This window comes from Mesoplodon bidens (assembly GCF_964165515.1).
Source record: "Mesoplodon bidens genome assembly, chromosome: 15".
NCBI lineage: Eukaryota > Metazoa > Chordata > Mammalia > Artiodactyla > Ziphiidae > Mesoplodon > Mesoplodon bidens.
Genome location: NC_138171.1, coordinates 87851562 through 87877880, shown reverse-complemented (window position 1 = coordinate 87877880; position 26319 = coordinate 87851562). Strand labels below are relative to the sequence as shown.

The window sequence follows — 26319 nt, the reverse complement described above, 5'->3', positions numbered from 1 at the left end:
ACCCAACGCAGCCAAAAATAAATAAATTAAAAAAAAATTATTGGCACAGAGCTGACTAAAAGTAAATACATTAAATTTTGATAAATAAATATTAAATTGAAAAAGTAAACCTGTTTTGGAAACACATCATTTAGAGTACGTATATGATGCTGATTTGTAGCACCGTATTGAAAGCAATATGGTTGTCCCAGTGTTTGGTGGCCCAAGGCACCTGGGGGCAGTCTACCCAGGGAAGACCCAGGGTGAGAGCTGGGGGTCCCCTTTGAATGGGAGAAGGCTGATCTTGAGAAAGACGGGGAAAGCCTGGCCTCGGCTGCAGACACCGTCCCTGGCAGCTCAGTCCAGAGCTTGAAGCCAGAGGCTGAGACCTGGGACTCGCACCCTGTCTGCGCAGCCCCTGGAGGCTCACGCCAGGGTCTCCATGGCCGGCCCGGGGCCATGGCCCTCAGCAGCGGCAGGATCTGCTGCTGGCCCTCCCGGCCCGGCCAGTTCTGACCCCCAGGCTCTTCCCGGCCCTCAGACTGGCCCTCTGCCAGAAACTCGCTTCCCCTGCCCCTCATGCTTGCCAGGTTTCAGGTTGAAACACCGCCTCCTCCAAGAGGAGCTCCCTGGCTGCTCTGTCCAGCAGAGACCTCACCCATCCCTGCTCAGGTGCATCTCCCGCACGCCCCCTCCCCTGCCCACCTGCTCACTGCCTTAGGATAGGGCCAGACACCTGCTGGGCAGGCAGGTGAGCGGGAGTGGCTCCTGCCTGGGGACTGTGGCTTTCCTGCCTTCCTGGGCAGAGGGAACATTCCTGAAGCTCTCAGAGGTTACATCACTCGCCAAGGTCATGCAGCCAGCAAACAGCAAGGCCAGGACAAGTCCAAGGTCATCTAGCGCCAGCCATGCTCCCAACCCCGGCTTCCGGAGGTCTCAGCCTCCTCCTAATAGCAAAGCAGCCCCTAACATCACCACCTCTCAGGGCCAGAAGCTCAGAAGCCCGGGGCCACGGGGCATGTAGGCCCTGCTGCTTTCCAGAAGCTTCCCTGGGCTCCTCCCCACAGTGCCCCGCCTGGACGTGCACGCAGCCAAATAAGGGGTCCGCAGAGGGAGCCACCTTTCCCAAATGGGGAGCAGGGGAGAGCCCTGAGGACCGGCTAGACCCTGGCCTGGCTGAGCAGGGACCATACGCAGGTTGCTTCACCCCCGAGTCCCCACCTCCTCACCTATAAAACGGACAGAGATTAAGACACACCTGCGGGGTCACCGTGAGAGACGGATGGAATCAGGTATGTCAGGTGCTTGTGGGGCGGTGTGGATGAAGCTGCAATAGGTGCAGAATCAATACCAGCCACGTCCTCCTTGGAAGGATCTGAGACACCAAACGCTTTTGGAAGAAAACTGCCCTTGGCTCCCGGGGCCCCAGGCTACACGTCGTGCAGCCTCACGTGTCCCACAAATGCTCCCGTGGGAGAACCCACGAGAGCCCCTTGGGAGGCAGCTCCCCGCCACATAGAGGTTCCAGCCCTGGCCCGCCCCCACCCCAAGCGAAGCTAAGCCAGGAGGCGGAGCAGCCCACCTGACCCCACCTGTAAAGTGGGGAGGGTCCCAGGGTCACGTCGAAACCAGGCTCTTTGGTCAGTGGTGCAGGGCTGGACTGCCCTCAGCCTCCTGCTTAGACTTGGGTTACAGGGTCCAGCCACAGCGACTTAACAAACAGACATAGTCAGACTGGGTTAAAACAAGGTCCACTCCTAAGGCCCATAGTGGACTCAATCCCTTCCCAAACCATGTGGTGTGACACAGCTGGGGAGGGGCAGGAGTGCCGGAGAGTCCACAGCACCCGTCACAGGTGGTTCCTAGGAAGGCCAGTTGAAAGGTTAAATGAGCTACACACACCTAACATGGTGTTATAATTCGTGCTCACCACCACCACCATCATCATCATCACCATCATCACCACCTTCATCATCATCACCATTGTCACCACCACCATCATCATCACCATCAATATCACCATCGTCACTGCTGTTGCCTAAAAGGAATCCCATAACCAAGACAGGGACCCAGCACTGCAGGCAAACATCAGGACTGAGCCATCCCAGGCTAGACCCAGCCCCTTCCTTTACACATTCAGAACTAACAAACACTGACCACCTCCAATGGTGCCACCCTGGTTCAAGACACCATCACCTCACCTGGGTTAGCAAAACAACCTCTCAACTGGTTTTTCTACTTCTCCTTGGTCCCCTACACCTTCTACTTCTAACACAGGGTTAGACTGACCCTACTCAAATGGAAGTCCTGACAGGCTAGGTATACACTCAAGCCTTCCAGAGGCTCCCATCTCAAAGTAGAAGCTGAAGCCCTCACAGTGACCCAGAAGGCCCTATGTGTTTAGCCTCATTGTGTCTGTGTCCGCATTGCCTATTCCTGGCCTCTTTCCTGGCTCTGCTCTAGCCTCACTGACCTCTTTGCTGATTCTTGAACATTCCAGGCATGCCCCTGACCACAGGGCCTTTGCACCTGCACCCCTGCTGCATGAATGCTCTTTCCCCAATTGCCTGCCTGGTCTACTTCCTCTTTCCCTCGAGTTCTTCCTCAAACCTCCTTCCGAACAAGGCCTCCCAGGCCACCCCATTCCCCACTCCTCCCTAGAACCTCCTCCACCTCACGCACTGTGTCCTCCAGCTGTTTACCTGTCGGCTCTTCATCTCTCCCCCGAGAATGGAGCTGCACGGTGGGGAGGGTGCCTCTGTTCACAGCACACCTCTGGCCCCTGGAACAGGATGTGCCGTGAAGGAGACGCCACACCTATGAGATGCACGGCTAAGCGCGGCCTCCGCCACAGGGCACGTCTCCAACTGCCACCTATGACGCAGAGTCCAGAGACACCTCTGGACATACGAGAGCCACGCTGGGCAAGGGTCCCTCCTCCTCGCATGGGGGGTGAGAACAACCCTACCTCACAGGTCCACTGGATGCCAGGAGATGGGGCGAATGGCTGCTCACAGGGCCAAAGGCCACGCGGACAGGAGTAGCAGGATCTGCAGCAGGAACTGGCCCACGTGCCTCTGAGAGACGAGGGTCCCCTGTGAGCACACGAGGGCCGTGGAGGCCACGTCCACCTGCCCCCAGGGGCAGCGTCCCCAGGGCTGTGTCCCCTCTGAGGGAAGAGCAGCATGCATCTCCCCACCTGCTCCCCAGCACAGGCCCCGACAGCCAGGCTCAGCCTCGCCACATCCCAGGACTTGTGTCCACAGTCAAGGGGCAAGAAACCTAGGAAGTTACAGGGTGGGAAGAGCCTAGGGAGCCAAAGGGTTAAAGAGGTCCGTTTCCGACGGCCTGAAAATTAGGATGGAGCAGCTGACAGAGACGGTGTGTCCTCCCCACAGCTGTTCCCGGAATCAAAGCGCATCTTTGTCTGCCCGACTCTTAGCAACTGTTGCATTTCCTGAAGGACACGCGTGAACCAGCTGTTGTCTCACAAGATGCAACGTGGGGTAGGCTGGATCCTCAGCGAAATGAGAAAACACCGACTATCAGGGGGCGGGGGGGTCCTGGCTGTTCCCACCCGTGCCCTCAAGTGCCACGAAGGGGATCCACCCCAGCAGACGGGAACGCGGACCCCCGGGCAGGACCCATTTCAGAAACAGAGCCGCAGACAGCAGCCCGCACATGACCCAGCGAGAAAGCCGCCCCCGTGCGCCTGCGGGATGTGAGGTGAACGTGAGGACAGGAAACCATAACAAAAAGGAGCGTCTCGCACTGAAACATTTACAGGTGGAACCGGCTGACGGCTGGGCTTCGTCTCCAGTGGTCCAGGGCGGGGGCGGGGGTGGGAGGGAGAAACCACACTGGCCACAACTGATGTCCTGAAGCCGTGGCTCATCACACCGTTCCCACTGCTGTGGCAGCCAAGGACGCACCCCCCCGGCAGCCAGACGCTGAACAATGGTTATTTTTAACCTAACAGAGAATCACCGAAATGCTTTTCATGACACCAGACAAAAGAAGGTCCTTGGTAGTAAGAAACACACACGCACCACACACACAGACCACGCACACACACACACCACACACACACCACATACACACACACAGACCACGCACACACACACACACACAGACCACGAACGCACACACATACACACACACACCCTTCCAGCAGAAGGCAAGGTCACCCCCCTGCCACACCTTCCAGAACGTGAAGCCGGCCCCTCCGAGGTCCAGGAGGAACAGGCCGGGCTGTGAGACCACATCGGGGAAGACGCCCCAGGAACTGTCCACACAGGGAAGACACCACGCGCCTTCCTGGCTTCTTCTTGGACTTCTGTTTAGTGAAGCGGCAGCTCTCCACTGAGCTCGTGGCCCAACCCAGGTTCAGCTCACCGGCCTCACTCTCTCGCGCCACCAGCCACAGCCCAGCTTGTTTTCTGTGCCTACTCTCGCCCCGCTGTCCTTTGCCCATGCTGCCCCCGCCGCTCGAACACCTGCCCCACCCCTCTCCCGCCTGTCCTTGAAGACCTGGTTCAAAGGTCACTGGTTCTGCAAAGCAAGCACCCTGACCCCAAGGGACACGAGACCCTTCCCTCCTCTGTGGACCCCCAGCATCCACCAGACGCCGTGGGACCACCCACGTCCCAGGAAAGGACGACTCACTTTTTAAACGCGGGTCCCCCCCCAGGGAGGACTCTCGACGGGAGGGGGGCTGAGTCGAGGGTCCCGAAGCGACGAGACGGCACGACGCTTCAACCAGGGCCCCTGTTCTGCGGGACGAGGGGTGGCCACGTGCCTCTCTCAGGGCCGCTGCATGGCTGGGAGGGACCCCTGTGTGACTAGCGCTCTCACCCCCCGGAGCCATGAGCAGCGCGGGACTCTGCCTCAGGAAAACCGGTCGCTGCCCCTCAGAACCTGCGTGACCTTGGGCCATTACCTGCCTTCTCTGAGCCTCAGTTTCCCCACCTGACACATGGGGGGGTACCTGCGTCTGCTGAGAGGCTGGATGGGCCCCGGCCAGCTGGTGAATTCCCCACACCCGGCTGGCAGGCAACTTCCTACTTGTAGTGACCAGGGCTCAAGCGTGGAGCCAAGCCAGGGCCCCAGGTGTCCCTCCATCCTGGGGCTGGATCGACACTGTGAGGGGCTGGGGGTCAGTTCACCAGCAGGGCTATCTCGAGGGTCCCTCCTTTCTAGAGAAATGGCCCCACTTTGCGCCTCTCTGGCCTCAGTTACCCATTGCCTGCGGGCATCTCCAATCACGTTACGGGGTGATTGTCAGGTGACATCAACAGTGAACCGGCTGGTGTGAGAAAACGTGTCTGCAGCGTCCTGGAGACCTCTCACCACCAAACTCCACAAGTTTTCAAACATCATGGCACCAAATAAGCGAGAACCGTGGGCGAGGTTAACAGGAGACTAGGAGCTGGGTGATGCAATCACGGCAGGAGGCAGGGCAGCCCAGGGCAGCCCCGTCCCTCCGAGGCTCACATCCCAGCTTCCCCCGGGCCCAGCTGGGTGGCCATGGAAGCTCGCTTGAGCTCTGTGTGCCTCCATGCTTCATCTGCCCCAAGCCGCCACAACGAGGCCAGCACCATTCTAACGAGACACTGCCGACAAGGCCTGCGATCGGCTCTGGCTCAGAGCTCGCCGTGACGCAGGCTCCAGGGTCCCAGGTCTCAGCCTCGCACTTAACATGGCTCCGACCCCACAGGGTCACACGGCCCGCAACATCCGAAGCCAGAGGTCTCCTCTGCCCAGAGTGAGCCTGGCTTTGTGCAAAACGAAAATCAAACTTTTTGCAAGTTCAACCCATTAAGCATCTCCTCGATGAGGCCCTGCATTTTCCAAATGCTAATCTTGGTTTTTAGTATCGCATGAAAGGACGGCAGCAAACCCCAAAGCTGCAGCCAGGCTGCAAGAGGGGCTGAAGTGGCTCGGAGAAACAGAGTCTGCTCCCTGAACTGACTGTGAATTCAGCAGACGGATGTGCTTTTCTCATCACCCGGGGGCCCGAGCCAATTTGTGGAATAACAGACTGCAGAGACATGCGGGTGGGCGGAAGACAGACAGCTGTGCGGCCAGGGGTGCAGCCAGAGGCCTGTCTTAATTAGAGCTGCAGGGAGCACAACCTGCTGCCAGCAAGGCCGCCCCAGGGTGAGATTCCCTTGCTGCTGCCCGCCCGCCTGTCTGGCGGCTCCGGTAATGAGGCCCGGGCCGTGGGCCCGAAACACAGTGCCGCTGCCTGGACCCTGCCCCCGACGCACACACGCAGGGCCTCCTAATCATCACGCTCCTGGCTTCCAGGGGCGCTCCGTCTCCAGGCACCCTGAGTCGGCAGGCAAGCCGGGAAGGGACCTGATGGAACCCAAGGGCCCGCACCTCCCTCCCTGGGGCCTGGGTGCACCCTCGGGGGACAGGCTGGGATCCACAGCACATGCCAGGGCTCTGGAGCATCCTGTGGCTTCCTCCTGAGCCTGCTTGGGCCCCTGCGTCCCCAGGAAGGACAAAGTCTCTGCCACTGCTCACAAGAGCAGAAGCCAAGTGAGGAGGCTGCACCTGCCAGCCCCCCAACCTGGACCTTCCCCAGGACTACTCAACTCTTCAGCAGGGCTCTGAAGGGGCCAGCCCAGGGCACGAGGACATCCCGCGCCAGCCCCAACTCGGACATGTGCTGCTTGGCCTGGAGCAAGGGGCAAGGGCCCTCCCCTCACTGTTCACTGAGACAGGGTGACAAGCCAGCCTCCCAGAGTCTTTTCTGCTGTGTCCTGAGGCCCAGAATAGCCCATTTACTTATCTCAGGCCCAGAATGGAGCAGAAAATGACTGTGGAGTGGTCTCAGGGCCAAACCAGCCCCTTCCTCAGACTAAGCACTGAAGGGCGGAGGGATCTGGCTATGGGCTCCATCTGGATGGCCAAGCCAACCTCAGAGGGGCAAAGCTGCATCCAGAGAGATGCCCACTAACTTAGCCCTACCCACAAGTCAAAGGGCCAGAAAGATGATGATGATGGTGATGATGGTGATGACAATGGTGATAATGGTGATGGTGATGATGATGAAGGTGGTGACGATGGTGATGATGATGATGGTGGTGATGATGGAGGTGATGATGATGGTGATGGTGGTGATGGTGGTGATGATGGTGATGATGATGATGGTGATGGTGATGATGATGATGGTGGTGATGATGATGGTGGTGGTGATGATGATGGTGGTGATGGTGGTGATGATGATGGTGATGGTGATGGTGGTGATGATGATGGTGATGGTGATGGTGGTGATGATGGTGATGGTGGTGATGATGGTGGTGATGGTGGTGACGATGGAGGTGATGATGATGGTGATGGTGGTGATGGAGGTGATTATAATGATGGTGATGATACGCCCATGGACAGTATCTCACTCTATCCTCACTGCAAGCCTCAAAGTAGGTTTTATTACCCTCATTTGACACTTGAGAAAACTGAGGCTCTGACAGGTGCTGTGGTTTGGCCAAGAGACACTCTTTTTATTTAGGGGTGGAAACTGAGGCTCCAAAGTATCCACACAGACCCAGAGAAAGCCTTCGAGAAATGCCGACTAGAAATGCCGCCCCATCCAGAAGGAAGCCCGACAGTTTGGGGTAGGGGCTCTGTGCCTCAGCCACGTTGCATTACCTTCTCTTAAAGCAAAGGGCTGGAACACAGTCTTCGCCTTGTCTCCCCGCTGATGTAGCTCCATGCAAGCTGAAAACACTGACAAGGGCAAAAGCACCCAGCCCGAGACCGTGGGATGTTTCTTGTCCTAATCCTGAATTTAGCAGGAGGCATCATAAAGCAGCACACGTTTTCTCCCGCATGGATTCACCCACATGAATATTCTAGTTACTCTACTCACGCCGGGAAGCAGAGGGAGCAGCAGGCAGCGTCCACGGCGAGGCTCGCCAGACGCCCTGCAAACTTGGAAAGAACTGGGCGGCACGCGCCAGACCGCAGCCGAGCAGAGACGAAGCTGCGAAGCCCAGCGCCCAGCAAACTGAGAAAAGCAAAGGCCCTGGATGCTGCACCGGGAGATGTCACGTGGAAGGTCAGGGGACAGCGTCTCCCTGCCCACGGCCTCTGGAACCTGCTTCCTGAACTGTCAGCCCGTCTCTTTAGAGGCCGTGGCCAGAAACGGGAGCCTGTGCAGGCTTCGATCTGGAAAGTGAGTTTTCCTCTGTGCAAAACAAAAGATCTGAAGCAGACACTTCCCATGTGAAAGCTTTCTTTCCAATCCAGCCTTGAAAAGAGGAATTTTAATCCAACCATCTGCTTCCTCCACTTCTCGTCCACCTGGCTTTCGGATGCAGTAAAGTCTGAGGCAGAGGGAGCCATGCGGCTCTGGAAACTTAGGGCCGAGGGCACAGGACCCCAGCATACGTTTCCTGGACACACACACCCAGAACGGCCCAGAGAGGGAGTCCAGCTCAGCTGCCTCGGCCAGGTTGGCCCTAAGCTAAGACTTTCTGAACCCGCTGCTACCTGGAAGCTGGAAGGGGCCATGAAAGGGTGTGACCTGCTGAAAAGCATTGTGATTCTGAGCCCAAACCCTTCTGTTCTGGGCACAAGAGTCCAGGCCACTGAACCACTCAGCAGCTTCCAAGGCCATGAACCGAGCAAAGTGTCACCAGTAATCAGAGAAACGACACCCTCTCTCCTCAAACGTGAAATAAGGCGATGGTACCTGGTGTGTCTGGGGCAGGGGAAGCCAACTCAGCAGAGGGAGATGGGGGAGGGCGACCGCGAGGTATCACATGTGTCCACCTTCCGTGGATCCACCAGGAGCCGGCAAGTGCCGGAGAGCAGAGGGCGTGGTGAGGCTGACTCCCCCAGGGAGCGGGCACGGACGGTGGGCCCAAGACGGAGGACCAGCCAGCCCCACCCCTGCCCCGTGCCACAGGCTTCTGCAGACAGGGCATCTCCACCTCAGCCTGGATCACAGCCACCCCGCCTGGGAAGCACGCTGCGGGCGAGGAGGGACCACCCCCAATTGCAGGTCCTCTGGACGTCCCTGCGGCCCTCCTGGGACCAGCCAACACAAGTATCAAAAGCCTAAAAACCCACACTGGCATGCCAGCCCCTCTATCCTGCAAAAGCGCCATTCCTCACTCTTCACTGAGACCCCGCACCATGGGAAACTAGAAACGTCCACAGTGACTTTGGCAAGGGGAGCGGTGGACAAACCGACCCATCCCTTGATGGAGCTTCATGCCCACAGCCAGCGCACAGTGGTCACACGGGAGGCCCCCAGGCCCGCATCACAGGAGGTGCGTGTGTCCCGCCTGTTTCCACACGATACGCATGTGGAGAACGGCCTGGAGGGGCCAGTCCAGGCCACGGCTGGTGGTCGCTGTGGGGAGGAGGACGCAAAGAGGCCCTCTCCCTTCACTCCATGTATCTGTATGTCATCTGCACATCTCGTATGGACTGTTCCCAAAATGTGCTCAGTTATTCTAATGAAGAATCACTGCCTGCCAAGAACGGAAAAAAAAAATTTTTTTCCAACATCATTTACCCTTTGATCCACGTCGGGGAGTTTATCTTAAAGAAACAGACAAGTACTGCCGACCAGCACACGAGTATGGGCGTGTCATCAAAACGCTGTTTATCATCAAAAATGCCAACAGCCACGGCAGGAGAGTAGTCACGTCACACAACCCTATAGAAACAGGGACCACAGACCACGAAAGCCTCTACTGACAAAGAGAGACGCTCACCACCTCTCAAGTGTGACAGACTACGGAGAATGTCATTCCGTTTTGTGACAATACAGGGTTATGATATGTGCATAAATTAAATCCTGAAGGACAGCCCCCAACATATTCCCAGTGATTACTTTTGCTTTGTGGCTTAAAATTTTCCGATCTTCCCAATTATTTACATGCTCAGCATTCCCAAGCAAAGCATCCCAGCCCCTTCACTACCCCCAGGCCCCCTCCCTGGAATAACTTTCGCCCCCACCCCATATCCACCCCCGAAGCCCTTCCAGCCCGTGCTGAGTGTGACCCCAGCTCAGTCACCCTCCCACAGGACCCCGTGCTCCGCAGACAGACGTGCATTTCACCCATAAGCCCACGAGGCAGGGAGTTCAGCTCGGGCACGGCAGGCCCTCTGCAAGCAGAAGAGATGTCTTGCTGTGACAAGGTCGGCCTGCGGGCACTTTGGATCCCAACCCAGATTTGAGGAGGCAGCCCAAGTGCACACAGCGCTAAATTTCTAGAGGCCACCCCTGCCCCATGAGCCCGTGCTTCCAAAACTGACCCGTGTGCCCTGGAGCTGGACATCCCACCAGCCCCACTCCCGCACCTACCTTCTCTCGTTGTCGTCCAGATGAGCGAAGAGCACGTTCCTGGAGATGGCTTTGGCCAGTGCCGTCATGGTCTTGTAGTCCTTGGGGATGACCTGCGGGGAAGCCCAGGAGCGTCACACCTGTGGGCACCCTGGACCAGGGCCTGGACCCAGCTAGCCCTCTGCGCCCCTTCTTGACCCCGAGAAATCGGGCCGCTCAGCCTTCAAGGTGTTATTACCAGTGAGGGTAGACAGAAATCTGGAAATGCTACCTGCATGTCACAATTTTTGGAGATTTGAAAAATAAAGAAGAGACAAGGGGCCCAGAGGGACCCGAGAGTTGGCCTATCATCCAGAACTCGGGGCCTTGGTGGACAGACGCCGGTGGGCTTCAGAGTCTGTAAAAGATGCTACAAGGCCTCCAGGCCCTTGGATTATTATGTCTTTTGTTTTTATTTCTTTACTCCACTGGCCTTTTTGTAGGTAATAAATACTTGTTGAAATATCTGAAAACTGGAAAAAAAAAAAAAAAGATACCTTGACCCAAGGCTGGCTCCACCCTTTCAGGTCATGATGGAAGGGCTGGGTAGGGGCCTGGACCTCGTTGGCCAAAATGTGGGTAAAAAGTCATCCCCACGCCCGCTGGGACCAGCCTGGAAAGCTCGAGGTGTGTCCAGTGAATCAACACCCAGCTGACGACCAGCACTGGCATTTCCAACGCCAAGATTCCTCCCTTAAAAGACACCGAGGGGAGGCTGTCTGGACCGGGACGTGACCCCCACCTCACGCTCAGCTGCCCCTAAATCTCTTCCAGGCTGGGGGCAGGTGGTGACGTCGGGACCCTGCATGTGGGTACGCCCCATCTAAAACCATGGAACCCTTTACAAAGAGATCCCTGAGGGGCAGGATGGAGCCCCCTGAAGAGCCACTCCAGCTCCAACCACTGTGTACCAGCTCGGACGTGCAGGCCTTGGGGGGAAGTGCCCTACAGGCTGCACCCTCTCCCCTCCTATAACACCCTGGGTTACTGTGGTGACACATCACACTTGGGGAACCAGCTGGGTACCATCCTAGCAACTAAACCCACATGTCTGTCCCGTTTCCTTGGTTTTACCCAGATCCCACCCAGGCCACACGCAGTCGTCATGGCCCTTCAGCCCCTCTGGTCTGTGACAGTTTCTCAGAGGAGGACTGGCAGTTATTTTGCAGAATGTCCCTTCATCTGGGTTTGTCTGGGGATCTCCTCCAGGCTAGACAGGGGTCCAGGGTTTTGGGAGGAAGGCCACAGAAGTGAAGTGCCCTGGTGGGCTTTAAAGCTGCACTTTTACTGGTTTTATTCCCTGATTATAAAAGTACTAAGTACTGGGGAGGGGCTGGGCATGGTTGCTTCATGGGGACTGAGGTTCAGATTTGCAAGATGAAAACGTTCCGGAGATGACGGCGGTGACCACGGCACAATGGTGAGAATGTGACCTGGATGCTAAACATGGTTAAAGAGGTGCTGTGGCCCAACTGTCCCCAAATTCACGTGTGGAAGCCCTAGCCCCCATGGTAAGGTGTTTAGTGATGGGGCCTCGGGAGGTGGCTGGGTTTAGGTGGGCCCCCAAGACAGGATCAGCACCCTCGTAAGTTGAGACCTAGAGATCTCGCTCTCCCCAGCCCGCCCGCCACGCAAGAACAGGCGAGAAGGCGGCCACCTGGGGGCCAGGAAGGGAAGAGGGTTCTCACCAGGGACCCACCCTGCCGGCACCTGGACCTCGGACTCCCAGCCTAGAGACTGTGAGAGGGTAAACGTCTGTTGTTTAAGCCGCCAGTCTTTTGTTACAGCAACTTGAGCCGACACAGACGGTAAATTCTACTATGCACATTTTGCCATATTCTAAAATAAATTTTTGTAATAGGTCAAAAAATTTAAAAAATTTTTTAAAGAGTAAAGTTGGCTGTAGAAATGCATAAGATGGAATGGCAGGCCCATGTCCAAGGCAGGGCTCAGGGGCACACGGAGCCACCAGTGCGCTCACACCGGGGAGCCCCCTGACAAAGGTGTGCCCTGCTCAGCATGAGGGCTGGAGAGAGAGGGAGGATGATGTCCAGGGCGGGGGGGGGCACCCCTGGGCGGCTCTGAGGTTGGGGTCCAGCCTCGAGGGTGAAGCCAGGAGAATAGGACCCACGAGGCCCTAGACACGGGGCTCCTCCTCCCACACCCCACGACCTGGCCGTCCCGCCCTGCCCCCAGCCTACTGGGGTCACAGAACCATGGGGGTGGGGGGGTCCTAAGAGAGCCTCAGGCAGGTACGCACCGGGCTCAGGCCAGCGGGGACCACGACGACCTTCCGGAAGAAGAAGGGAGGCCAAGGCCCCGACGCCTGGGATGCGGGTTGGGGTGCAGGGCGGGGGGGGGGGTCGAGGCCCACCTTCCGCACGTAGGACACGGCGTCCTCCTCTGTGTACACCTCGGCGCTCACTCCCCCACGCCGGTGCCGGGCTTGCACCACCGGGTTGGGCGGCGACGGGGACACTTCCTCGTCGTGCGAGTCCGACTGGGAGGCTGACTTCTGCTGCGCCAGGATCTGTCGGTTTTCTTCCTGGAGGGGGGACAACGCAGAGTGGGTGAGAAGAGAGGCCATCTCGGCAGAACCCCAGAGTCCGTCCCGGAAGGTCATGGGGTCCCAGGAAGGCTGGGGACCCAGCGCATCCCAGCCGGGGCCGCCCGACCCGCCTCCCTGGACTTCAAGGTTACCTCCAAGCCCACCGCCTCCCAGCCCACAGCCCTGCCGGCCACAGAGCCCTGGCTCCAGAAGGCTTTCTGTTCCTTCCCACTTTGAGCAACGTGTCAAAGTTGCTACCAGACTCCAGAGCTCAGCCCACAGCGTCCAAGGCCCCGGCGAGCCTCTGAGGCCCCCCAGCCCCACCAGTTCACCCGAGGGCAGGAAGTGCCCCCGCTCTGCTCACCAACATGCAGGAAACAGGAGGTGGGCGCATAACAGGGAAGCAAACCTCTCGTTATCTTCCCGCGCTTTTCATTACTGCTTTTTAAAAACTGTTTACACACAGAGGGCGCAAAATCCAAAAAGTGCAAAGGTACATGGGGTGACGGGGTCTCCCACGGCCGACCCTCCAGCTCCATGTCCCCAGAGCCACCTGGCGACCAGCTGGTCCCTGGATGGGACCAGGCTTCCCAGCACACGGCCCCGGATGGTCGCGGGAGGTACCAGCTGGTTCCTTTCTACAAGCTGTTGCACCTACACACAACCCTACAGAACAGCCAAAGCCAGGAGAGAAGCTCCGACTCACGCCAACATATACAGGGTCTTCGTCCAACACCCAACGCTTCCAAGGCTGAGGAACAGCCCCAGGTGCCTTGTGGGTGGGAAGGAGGGGTTTCCCTGAGGGTCAGCTCTGGACACACCAGCAACCACCGATTGCTCCAGAACTACCTTCCAAGTACTCAGCTCGCCACTCCTCTGTTACCGTGACAACAGTCATCTCATCCTTGCTGAGACCAGCACCAACATCTCCCTGGAGCCAGGAGTCACTGGGTTATTTCCCACCCTTTGTGAATTACTGGGTGACACGCCGGAAATGTGTTATTTACATTGTACGTTAATTCTACTCAAAGTTAAGACTGTCGGTAAGACTCCCACTTTTATGGAAATCATTACAAACGTCACTGACTGTTCTTGTGAACCACGAGTTTTCACTATCAATAGAAATGTCAGTTGCATCTCAAGTGAGAGACTCTAGGCCTTTGCTCCTAGAAATTATTAAAAATAAGAACAGTAAGGGAATTCCCTGGTGGTCCAGCAATGAGGACTCCACACTCTCACTGCCGAGGGCTCGCGTTCAATCCCTGGTCGGGGGAACTAAGATCCCACGAGCCGTGTGACTAGAAAAAAAAAAAAAAAGAACAATAATATACACAAAAATGAGTCAGTGGGGTCTTAAAGCGGGATTTGGGAGACATGAGTGGGAAAGGCCCCTGCACTGCAGTGTAAACTGTTTATAGTGACACCGGGGCTCTGCCAGCGCCCAGGAGAGAAGAACCAGCAGAGGCCCTAGGCCACCAAAGGACGTCTGGAAGGTCAGGCCATGTGGGAGTGACCAGGCTCGGAGGTGATGGTGACACGGGGCAGAGGCGTGGGCAGTGATGTAGGTGAGGTCGGGAGGAAGTGACCCCAGGCTTCCTGTAGAAGCGAGGGAGCCGAGAAGCGCTTGTCTCAGCAAATGAGGGGACTTCTCTTAAGTTGAGGTAAAATTCGCACAACACAAAAACTAACAATCAGCCATTTTAAAGTGTGCAACCCTGTGGCATTTAGTACATTCACAATGTTATGCAAACCTCTCTAACAGCTAGATCCAAACGTTTCATCACTCCAAAACACCGGGTACCCCACTGGCAGTCCCTCCATGCCCTCCACCCAGGCCTAGCACCCACTAACCCACCTTCTGCGTCCATGGATCCGCCCATCCTGGACATGGCCATGGACAGAATCATACGGTGTGTGCCCTCCCGCGTCAGACTTCTCCCACTCGGCACACAGTCTTCAAGGAGCATCCGTGTGTGGCAGGTGTCAGCACGTCCCTCCTTTTGGTGGCTAAATCGTACTCCGCTGTGTCACATCTCGATGATCCATTAGTGAGCTGGTGGCCACGGGCTGGCTCCATCCTTTGGCTGCTGTGCGTAGCGCTGCCGTGGACGTGAGTGTGCAGGTTTGCGTCTCGGTACTGTGTTCAATTCTTGGGGTTACCCCTGGAGCATTAATACCCCTGGGGCAGGGATACCCCTGGGGCAGGGATGCTGGGTCCCACGGGGGCTTGTGCTCAGCTCAGTGAAGGACCCCCCGGCGGTCTCCACCAGCCACTCCCAGCAGCAGTGCCATCCCCCAACACCCTTGCCACTTTCTGTGTACTGGTTTGGTTTTCATCTGGCCGACGTTGAGTTGGGTTCTGGACACACTGACTTCGAGATAACGGAGCGACCTGGCCTTGGGAATGGCCCACAGACCCTACAGACAGTGGCTGACCCAGGGTCCACAGTCACGGTGAGGACCCCAGGCTCCCTGTGCAGCCACCAGAAGCCATTTGTCTTCAAGAAAGCCGTGGCCCAGGCCTTGTTTTCTTGGACCAGTAAGCAGCACTGTCCTGGCACAGAGATGATTTTCCGTCTTTGGCAGCAAAGGGTCAAATGAGGCAGGATACAGGTGGTTCAAAACACGAAGCCACTTCAGGGGCTTTTGAGAGGACACGGCGGGCCGGGAGCCAGGGCCCCCCAGGGCGCAGTAGGATGACCGCCCCCAGGCTCTGCCTCGACCACGCCAGAAGACCGTCATTTCTGGATGGCATCCCTCTCCCCCCCCCGGGAGATTCCAGGAAAACCTCTAATTCTCAGAGCTCCCCCTTCCTGTCTCCTGTTTTCACGCTGCTGAGTTGTCTTGGCTGCGAATGGTAGAGGGCACGGGGTCAGGACAGGCGATCCAGGCCAAGGGAATCTTCATAACAAGAGTGTGGGAACAGCGTTTCCAGAAAGCTCCGCGGCCAGAATCTGCCCCAAAATGCGTAAGGCAGCTCCAAGGACCGTCCCCGTCCTGCCCTCGGGGCCCAGAGCTCCCTGGGCCATGAATGGTGTGCTTCATCACCTTCTGACCACGATTTTCCTACGTGAGGGGTGAAATGCAGCCTTCCAGTCTGAGAAGAGACAACACGCAGGGGGGTCTAGGGAGATTTTCCAGAACTGAGCTGACCCCCCCACACACAACAGCACACATGCCTGGGACAGTGGCATCCCTCCCCTCCGCTCCCCACTCCCGGCGTGGCTGGGCGAGGACACCGGCTGCCCCATCCCTCGTAGGGGATTCCCAGGGTGAGGGGTACCTCGTAGGGGATACCTAGGGTAAAGGACTTGTCCAGGGCACCCAGCCACCCAGCGGCAAGGCAAGAAGAGAAACAGAGAGCTTCAATCATTTATTGAGCATCTTCTGTAGACCAGGCCTCAGACAGAAAATGCAACAGGGAAAAAGGCATAGTTCTTTCATGAAGGAGGTTACTGTTAGAGCTCAAACAGGACAGAGATGGCGGTCACAGCAAGACAACGGGTGAGCACCACCGAAGGACCAGGTACAAGGGGCTGCACCAGCAGTGGCAGGCTCTTAGACCATCCTCAGCAAGGAGAAGTCAAAGAGGGCTTCCTGGAGGAGATGCCTCCTGAGTCCACCCAGATGAGAAGAGCTGAACCAGGGCACGTGGGCAGTTCTGAGCTCACCCCTCGCCCCCCTCCTCCCCAACCTGTGGCAAATTACGTTTGTGTGTCTCTTCATGACGTGGCAGCCCTCTCCAATGTTTGTTTCATCCAACTCTTCAGAGTCAGACTCTGATTTTATTGTCTGCTATTTCTTCCATTTCTGCTTCATTAACTTCTGCTTTTACCCTTATAGTTTTTCCTTGTTTCTGTCTTGCTTTCTTCCTCTATTCCTGGCTTCTCAGGTGGCACCTGGGCAGTGGGTTACAAAAGGGTCCCTCAAAAATTCATGTCCACCCAGAACCTCAGAGAGTGGCTTTATTTGGAAATAACTCTTCACAGATACAATCAAGTTAAGACAAGGTCATCCTGGATTAGAGCGGCCCTAATCCATAATGGGTGTCCTTATAAAAAGAGGAAGTTTGGACAGACACACAGGGACGAACACAGGGGCAGTCTGGTGACGCATCTGCCAGTCAAGGGCAGCCCCCAGAAGCTGGGGAGGGCTGGGGCGGACCCCGCCCCCAGAAGCAACCACCCCTGCCAAAGCCTTGATTTTGGGCTTCTGACTTCCAAAACTGTAAATATCTGTTTTAAGCTGACCATTTTTTGACAATTTGCTATGGCACCCTAGGAAACTAAGACACACAGCTCATTAATTTATCATCTTATCTTCTAATGAAGTTATAAATTTTCCTGCAAGTACCAATTTTGCTGCATTCCACATGTTTTGACATGCAATGCTTTTATTGTCACTCAACCTAAATATTTCCTAATTTTTTATCATGACAATCTTTAACTGATAAACCATGCAAAAGCTCATTATCGATTTCCAAATGTATGGAGCGGCTTCTGGCTCTTTCTCTTTTTTTCTGGCTATCTTTTTATTAATAATTTGTAACTTTATTGGGTTGTAGTCAAAGGATTCGGTTTCTGAGTGAGAAAAAGACTTAAACTCATCCTGGGATCCCCTGAAATAACATGTTGCACTGGGTACTTCATTCTCAAATTCTGAAGTTCTGATTTACACACACCTTTCCAGGATCTCCGATGTAACCGGATCAACACAAGGCAGATGCCGTGTCCACCCCAGTCGCAGCCCCACTGTCACACAAGCTCGGATGGGAAACGCTGTGCTTCCCAGGGAGCTCACCACCACGTCCTCAGCACCCAGAACAGCGTCCGGCACAGAGCAAGTGTTCAATAAATATTGGTGGAATGAAAGAATGAATGAATGAATGAATGAAACCTTTTGGGAGAACTGGCACAACTATCAGTGGATGCTTCTGAGCTTCATAATTCTATTTCTTAAAATACATCCTAAGGAAACAATGAGAGGCATCAAAAAGATATCTGTACCAGAATGGCCCCTGCAGTGCTTAAAAAAAATTTTTAATCCAACAAGCAACAATAAGAGATTGCTTAAATCAAGTTAGAGACATCTATGTAACAGGATATGCTGCACCACTAAATCATACTTTTAATATATTTAGTAATCATATAAAGTTTGGTTTAAAACACTAAAAAGCAGGATTCAAAATTATATATAGTCAGGGAATTCCCTGGTGGTCCAGTGGTTGGGACTCTGGGCTTTCATTGCCGGGACCTGGGTTAATCCCTGGTCGGGGGACTAAGATCCTGCAAGCCGCACGGCGTGGCCAAAAAACAAACAAAAAAAATTATATATAGTCAAGAGAATGAAAAGAAAAGCCACGAACTGGGAGAGAATATTTGCGAAACACATATGTCTGAAAAAGGACTTGTATGCAAACTGTACAAAAAGCTCTTAAAACTCAACAATAAGAAAACAACCCCATTGGAAAACAGGCAAAAGATCTGGACACCTCACCAAGGAAGATTCCCAGATGGCAAAGAAGCACAGGAAAGATGCTCCACCTCATATGTCTTCAGGGAAACATGAATTAAAACAGCAATGAGACACCACTACACACCTATCGGGACAGCCAAAATCCAGAGGGTGACGACACCAAAGGCTGGCGAGGGTGTGGAGCGGCAGGAACCCTCATCCGTGGCTGGTGGGGATGCAGAATGGCACCGCCGCTTTGTTTTTTTTTGTTTGTGTGCTTTTGTCTTATTTTGTCTTGTTTTTTTGCCACGCCACACGGCTCGTGGGATCCGAGTTCCCCGACAAAGGACTGAACCCAGGCCCTCGGCAGGGACACCGTGGAGTCCGGACCTCTGGACGACCAGGGAACTCCTGGTGCAGCCACTCTGGAAGACAATCTGGTGTCTGTCTTCATGCAACCCAGCAATTGCACTCCTGGTATTTATCAAAATGAGTTAAAACTTACATCACATAAAAACCTACACACGGACCTGTACAGCAGCTTTATTCACAATTGCTAAAGCTTGGAAACAACCAAGATGTCGCTCAGCAGGTGATCGATAAGTAAACTGGGGTCCATCCAGACAGTGGAATATTATTCAGCAATAAAAATAAATGAGCTAGGAGCTTCCCTGGTGGCGCAGTGGTTGAGAGTCCGCCTGCCGATGCAGGGGACACGGGTTCGTGCCCCGGTCCGGGAAGATCCCACATGCTGCGGAGCGGCTGGGCCCGTGAGCCATGGCCGCTGAGCCTGCGCGTCCGGAGCCTGTGCTCCGCAACGGGAGAGGCCACAAGAGCGAGAGGCCCGCGTACCGCAAAAAAATAAAAAAATAAATAAATAAATAAATGAGCTGATATTAAGTCATGAGAAGCCAGTCTGAAAAGGCTAAACGCTGTAGCTGGAAAAGGAGAAACTATGGAGACAGTGAAAGGATCAGGGGTTGCCGGGGGCTGTGGGGGGAGGGGCGGACAGGTGGAGCAAAGGGGATTTTTAGGGCAGTGGCTACTCTGCATGACGCTATGATGACGGAAACATGTCATAGGTTTGTCCAAACCCACAGACTGTACACCAGGAGCGAACCCTCAGGGGCGCCGTGGACTTTAGTCAATAGTAGCATATCAGTGTTGGCTGTCCTTCTCTCGAAGCGCTGCTTGGTGCTCTGAGGCCCGTCTGGGCCTGGGGAGGACCCTGGCCACCAGTGTCTCCAGCCACCCCTGCACCCCCAGCCTCAGCCTCCCGCAAAGCTCGCTGCCTCCACCGCCCTCCAGCAGACCTTGGCACCGGCTACCCGGTCTAAGAGCGCCCAGGACCCTCCCACCCGCACTCAGAACCCTGGGGACCCCAGCCCCCGCACCCCAGCTGCTCTGCAAACCCTCCTCATTCCACCTTCCCAGCGCCCCACCCACTCGGCCTCCCCGACACCCGCCCCCCCCTCAGTGAAGCAGACATGGCAACGACCAGGGAAGAAACCATCGGGGCCAAAGGTTTGGGGGCACCCGCTTTCTTTTCCTTTTTAATTTTAAAGACCTGGTTTCCCTAAGTAGTTACAGGTTCGCAGCAAACATCACAGGGAGGCACAGAGACTTCGCACACGCCTCTCGTCCCCTCGCTCGCACAGCCTCCCCGGGGCCTCTCCACGCTGCAGAACGGGCAGCCACCAGAACACACCCAGACTACAGCCTGGACCACCGTCCCCGCGCCCTGCCACCTCCAGACGGCCTCCCGCCCCAGCCTCCGGCCCACCCAATGCTCCAGCGACCGTCTCCGCAGCTCCAGCCTTCCACAGCTCCAGGGTGGCCCGAGCTGCCCCCGCCGCGTTAGCCACTAAGCCCATCGCCCCGAGGACAAGCCTTCGTCCAGAGAGCGTGCTCCCCGAAAACGGCCCCACGATGACCCTTGCCACCCGCAGGGCACGGCCTTCTGTCGGCCCCCGGGCTGAACGCGGACTCACCCCCTCCACCCTGGCTTCCCCGGTGGCCCCCCAGCACCGGAAGACCTGGGCAATCAACGTGCCGGGGGGATGGACCACCCCTCCAAGACCCTCGGGATTTCAATGCCAGTCCCGCCAATGGACGCTTCTGTCTGCCACCAGAACGACACATGCAGTGCTGGTCACCAGGAAACACAGGCTGATCCTCCACACAGTCACCGGATGTATCTGATGCCCAGTGTAGACCACAGCCACAGGAAGGGCCACGTGGGCCCTGACAGAATTCACTTCCACGGAAGCCACGGGCCGGGTTCTCCCCAAGGGAAACACAGCGTAACTTGCTTGTTTCATTAAAGGCACAGAGTGAGCCTGGGTCACCGGCTGTCTGAGCAACGGACCAGAGGGAAGCCATCACTGCACCAGGAAGGAAAGCCTGCTGGATGAGGCATCTACGGCCACAAAAGAGAGCAGAGTGGCATCGGCGAGGGCTCGGGAAAGGGTGGGGGGCTCAGGGCCGCAAGGCCACAAGCTCACCCGGTCCTTGGGGAGCACATGGGCGACAAGATTCAAGAGCCGCCAACACACAGACACGCGGCCCCCAGGGCCCTTCCTGAAATACCTGCATAGGTACCCAGTGTTTCTGTTAAATCATTTCCTTGGCATAAAGGTGTTTTCTGGAGCGGAAAAAAACAAAAAAACTGAAAGCCATCAAACACAAAACGATGGAACGATGATGCATCCATGTCATGGAAAACTTTACAGCCACAAGAGGCCACAGAAATGCTACTAATACAGATGCAAGGCAACGTGGGTGCACTTAATGCCACTGAAATGCACACTAAAAAAAGGCCAAAATGGTAAATTCTATTTACCACAATAAAAAATGCTATTAAGAAGAAAAAAGCAAACAAAAAATGCACATATATACAATTATCCACATCCTTACGTAAGCATGTCCTGCGGAGCAAGAAAAGTCCTCGGAAAAATGTAGGGTGGGTACACAGGTGCAGGGTCGTGGGTGCATTTTTATAAAATAATCTTTCCTGTACAATTTAAAATCCATTATTAAAGGGATTGATGACTTTATCATCACACGATCCGCCACAAGACTGAATCTTGGAGAAGCTCCAAGGCTGTGTTTGGCCAGCGGGTATGGACTATCTTCCCCCCTCAAGCCTCCACCCTGGAATAAGGCCACCTCCTCACCGGCTCACTCAACAAGACCTGGGTACTGGGTGCCACACCCCAGCCAAGGCAGCACCCCGAGAGCTGGGCCATCCCCACCAACCTGTGCCGGCAGCTGCAGCCTCTGTGCTTATCAAGGCCTCACAAACACACTTCCTGCTCTCGACACAAGTGGAGAAAACTGCTCCTCCCCAGGCTTCCAGCCTGGCCAGCCTCCTGCAGAGAGAGGGGCCCGGGACCCAGCACACCCCGGCCCCAAAGCCAGAGCCTTTCCTGCTCCCAGGCCAAAGCAGCTCCCTGGTCACCCCGCTCAGCAGACGCAGCAGGAAATGAGACCCCCCCCCCGTGGGGTTTCAGGACTCCTTAAGGCACTTTACATTTGGGGATCCCAGGTCCATGTGAACACCCACTGCAAACATTGGAGACATTCTCCCCAGTAAAATGCACCCGCCTATAAAAGCTTGCACACGATTTCAGAGAATCCACCAAATCAGCCCCGAAGCCTGGAGCCTAGGCCTTCCAAGTCACCTACCTCTTCCAGACCTCGGTCCTCACCTGTCAAAGGCAGGTAATAAATTGCCTCTCCAGGCAAGAACGATCAATGAATCTTCCTCAGCCTCTGCGCTCGCCCCAGCCTCTCCCCCAAGCTCCAAACTCATAGTCCCTGTGACGATTTAAACACATCCGAAGCCTTACTCTTAATTTTTCCTGTTCAACCGTGTCTCTGTCTCTTCCCACTGGCCCCTTCTTGGCTCAGGACTTCAGGCCTCGGACCAAACCCGAGGAGTCACGGCCCATGTCTCTTTCCTCACCCCACCCCCAATCCACCAGCAAGACCGGAAAGGCCCCCCAAAGAAAACGGCCCACCTGGCCCTCTCACTCCACCCCCAGGGGACAGGAGCACCCTCACCCCTGCCAAGTCTAACAACCAAAAGCATCTTGGCTACTGAAATGTCCCCTGGGGGCAAGAGGTCCCCCGCTGAGACCCTCTGCCCTAGTTTCACCCTGCAGCCTCAGCTCAGGTCTGGCCTGGACCCTGCCTCTGGCCTCCTAATGGGCTCCCTGCCTTGGTCCGGCTGAGAAGTCCCGTCCTGTGAGACATGTCACCTGGCTGGGGTCATCTGTGAACAAGTAGAGTTACATGAGGATGTACCGTCACCCACCTGACCCTCCCTCTTCAAAGGTGCAGGAAACAAGCACCCCCCCTCCAGTCCCCTGTCCTCCGTACACAGGCCAGCGACTGGACTCCTCCCCTACACGGCGACCTCGAAAGTAACCAAAGATTAAAGTCACGTGGCCATGTTCACCTATCAACTAAAAAACAGGTTTTTATTTATTTTTTTAAGGTTCATTTATTTATTTATTTATTTATTGGCTGCGCAGCATGTGAGATCTTAGTTCCCCAACCAGGGATCGAACCCACGCCCTCTGCGTTGGAAGGGTGGAGTCTTAACCACTGGACCGCCAGGGGAGTCCTTGAAAAACAGGCTTTTAAATTAAAACAGCCGGGGCTTCCCTGGTGGCACAGTGGTTGAGAGTCCGCCTGCCGATACAGGGGACACGGGTTCGTGCCCCGGTCTGGGAAGATCCCACCTGCCGTGGAGCGGCTGGGCCCGTGAGCCATGGCTGCTGAGCCTGCGCGTCCGGGGCCTGTGCTCCGCAGCGGGAGAGGCCATAACAGTGAGAAGCCCGCGTACCGCAAAAAAAAAAAAAAAGAAAAAAGAAAACGACAGCCAAGCTGACTAGGGTGGGTGGCTACAAGCACAGTGTCTGGGGGGGCTGAATCAATGCTGCGTTTGGAGAGCTCCTTGACAACACCCACAAGACTTCTGTGACCTGGTAATTCCACCTGGAATTTCAGTAATTCCATCTCTGAAAAGCTGTACTAAACACTACCACATACAGAGAAAAAATAAATCTATGTACAAATATGTCCCTGTGGCATTATTTTTTAATACATTTTTATTGGGGTATAATTACTTCACAAAGCTGTGTTAGTTTCTGTTGTACACCACAGTGAATCAGCCATATGCATACATACATGCCCACGTCCCCTCCCTCTTGCCTCTCCCTCCCTCCCAGCCTCTCTATCCCACCCCTCTATGGTCACAAAGCTCGAGCGGATCTCCCTGTGCTGTGCGGCTGCTTCCCTCCAGCTGCTTTACCCTTTGGTCGTGTACATATGTCACTGCTACTCTCACCTCACCCCAGCTTCCCCTTCCCTCTCCCGTGTCCTCAAGCCCATTCTCTACGTCTGCATCTGTATTCCTGCCCTGCCACCAGGTTCATCAGTACCATTGTATTTAGATTCCATGTATATGTGTCAGCATACGGTATTTGCTTTTCTCTTTCCGACTGACTTCACTCTGTAGGACAGACTCTAGGTCCATCCACCTCACTACAGATAACTCAGTTTCGTTCCTTTTCATGGCTGAGTCATATTCCATTGCATATATGTGCCACATCTTCTTTACCCATTCATCTGTCAATGGACACTTAGGTTGTTTCCATGTCCTGGCTATTGTAAATAGTGCTGCAGTGAACATTGTGGTACATGTCTCTTTTTAAATGATGGTTTTCTCAGGGTATATGCCCAGCAGTGGGATTGCTGGGTCATATGGTACGTCTATTTTTAGTTATTTAAGGAACCTCCATACTGTTCTCCATAGTGGCTGTACCAATTTACATTCCCACCAACAGTGCAGGAGGATTCCCTTTTCACCACACCCTCTCCAGCATTTATTGTTTCTAGATTTTTTGATAACGGCCATTCTGACCAGTGTGAGGTGATACCTCATTGCAGTTTTGATTTGCATTTCTCTACTAGTTAGTGATGTTGAGCATCTTTTCATGTGTCTCTTGGCCATCTGTATGTCTTCTTTGGTGAAATGTCTATTTAAACAGATGGAGAAATATACCACGTTCTTGGATTGGAAGAATATTGTGAAAATCACTATACTACCTAAAGCAATCTACAGATTCAATGCAATCCCTGTTAAGCTACCAATCGCATTCTTCACAGAATTAGGACAAAAAATTGTATGGAAACACAAAAGATCCCAAATAGCCAAAGCAATCTTGAGAAAGAAAAATGGAGCTGGAGTAATCAGGCTCCCTGACTTCAAACTATACTACAAAGCTACAGTAATCAAGACAGTATGGTACTGGCACAAAAACAGAAATATAGATCAGTGGTACAGGATAGAAAGCCCAGAGTTAAACCCACTCACATATGGTCACCTAATTTACGACAAAGGAGGCAAGAACATACAATGAAGAAAAGACAGCCTCTTCAATAAATGGTGCTGGGAAAACTGGACAGCTACATGTAAAAGAATGAAATTAGAACACTCCCTAACACCATACACAAAAATAAACTCAAAATGGATTAAAGACCTAAATGTAAGACCAGAAACTATCAAACTCTTAGAGAAAAACACTCTTTGACATAAAACCACAGCAAGATCTTTTCTGACCCACCTCCTAGAGTAACGAAAATAAAATAAATAAATAAATAAACAAATGGGACCTAATTAAACTTAAAATCTTTTGCGCAGCAAAGGAAACCGTAAACAAGATAAAAAGACAACCCTCAGAATGGGAGAAAGTATTTGCAAATGAAACAATAGACAAAGGATTAATCTCCAAAACATACAAACAGCTCATGGAGCTCAATATCAAAAAATCCAACAACCCAATTAAAAAATGGGTGGTGTTATTTTTAATATTAAAACACTGGAAACAACTCAACTGTCTAATCATGAGGAAAACATTGAGAAAACTTTTCTGGATCTTCTCAACACACTACACAATCATTTACACTGAGGACCATGAAGAATGTATAACAAATGAACAACATAAAATATAAAATTGCATCCGTAACATGATTCCAACTATGTTTCAAAACCACAATGCACGGTTGGGGGGGAACAGCTGGAAAGGACTCCAGGTGATTTCTACTTCTTCTTTCCACTTTTGAACTTTCCAATTTTTCTTTAAAAGGCATGTATTACTTTAAAATGTGTTTTAACAGACTGTTTTAAAGGGAAGAAATAAATCCATTTCTTTGCGTTAAGGCTATCTCTGTCCACAGGAGTGCCCATCAGAAGTAAAACACCGCTGAGCTCGGGGACGCAGAGGTGCTTAAAACAGACCTGGGCCCCAGCTGGGGTCCCGTTCAGTCCCCAGGGACAGGTAGGTCGTGATACAAAGACCATGAGGAGGAACCTGAGGTCACCCCAGAGAGAAATCTGGGTGGCCAGGCCAAGGAGGAAGGCAGGAAGCGTGAGGCAGGGGAGGGAAAGCTGGACGGGACCACAAGCCGCTCCTGCCCCAGCCTGCTGCTTCCTAGCCCCGAGCCCCAAGGATGAACCAGGAAGGGGGTGAGAGCTGTCATCCACACAGGAGTGAGCTGGGCGTCTCCCTCCTCAGGAGAGAGGGGGCGGGTGTGGCACGTGCTCCCCCCACATGTCTGAGGGGCAGGCCAGCGTCTGCTGAGGCTCAGAGACGCAGATCAAGGGAATCTGACCTCCAACGGCCCCACCACATTCTCTATCAGGACTGTTTCCTTTTACCCCAGTGCCAATGGCATCTCTAACCAGTCCCCCGACTGGGGACCGCCAGCGACCCCACAAGCTACAGTCACAGCCAGCAGTTCCCAAACGTCCGCACCGCCTTCCAGGAGGCCTCCTGAGACCCTGAGCCACTGGAAGAAGAGAGGATTTCTGTTGCGGGAATGAAGCCACCGTGGCCTCCCTGCCCACCTCCCCGCAAAGAGCCGCAGGAGGCCGTCCCGCGGGCGCCCCGCCCCCTCCTGAGCACGCAGGTAGCGGAGG

General features: G+C 54.6%; 1 protein-coding gene across 5 annotated transcripts in view; it reads right to left on the bottom strand.

Moving 5' to 3' along the window:
- PRKAR1B (protein kinase cAMP-dependent type I regulatory subunit beta) overlaps positions 1 to 26319 on the bottom strand; it is a 97859-nt gene that overhangs the window by 57194 nt on the left and 14346 nt on the right. For all 5 annotated transcript variants that reach the window (XM_081255452.1, XM_081255451.1, XM_081255453.1 and 2 more), the window contains exons 3-4: positions 12702 to 12872; positions 10310 to 10401 (exon numbers count right to left, since the gene is read on the bottom strand). In XM_081255452.1, the coding sequence (XP_081111578.1) occupies positions 10310 to 10401; positions 12702 to 12872 (263 nt within the window). The remainder of the gene's footprint in view (positions 1 to 10309; positions 10402 to 12701; positions 12873 to 26319) is intronic.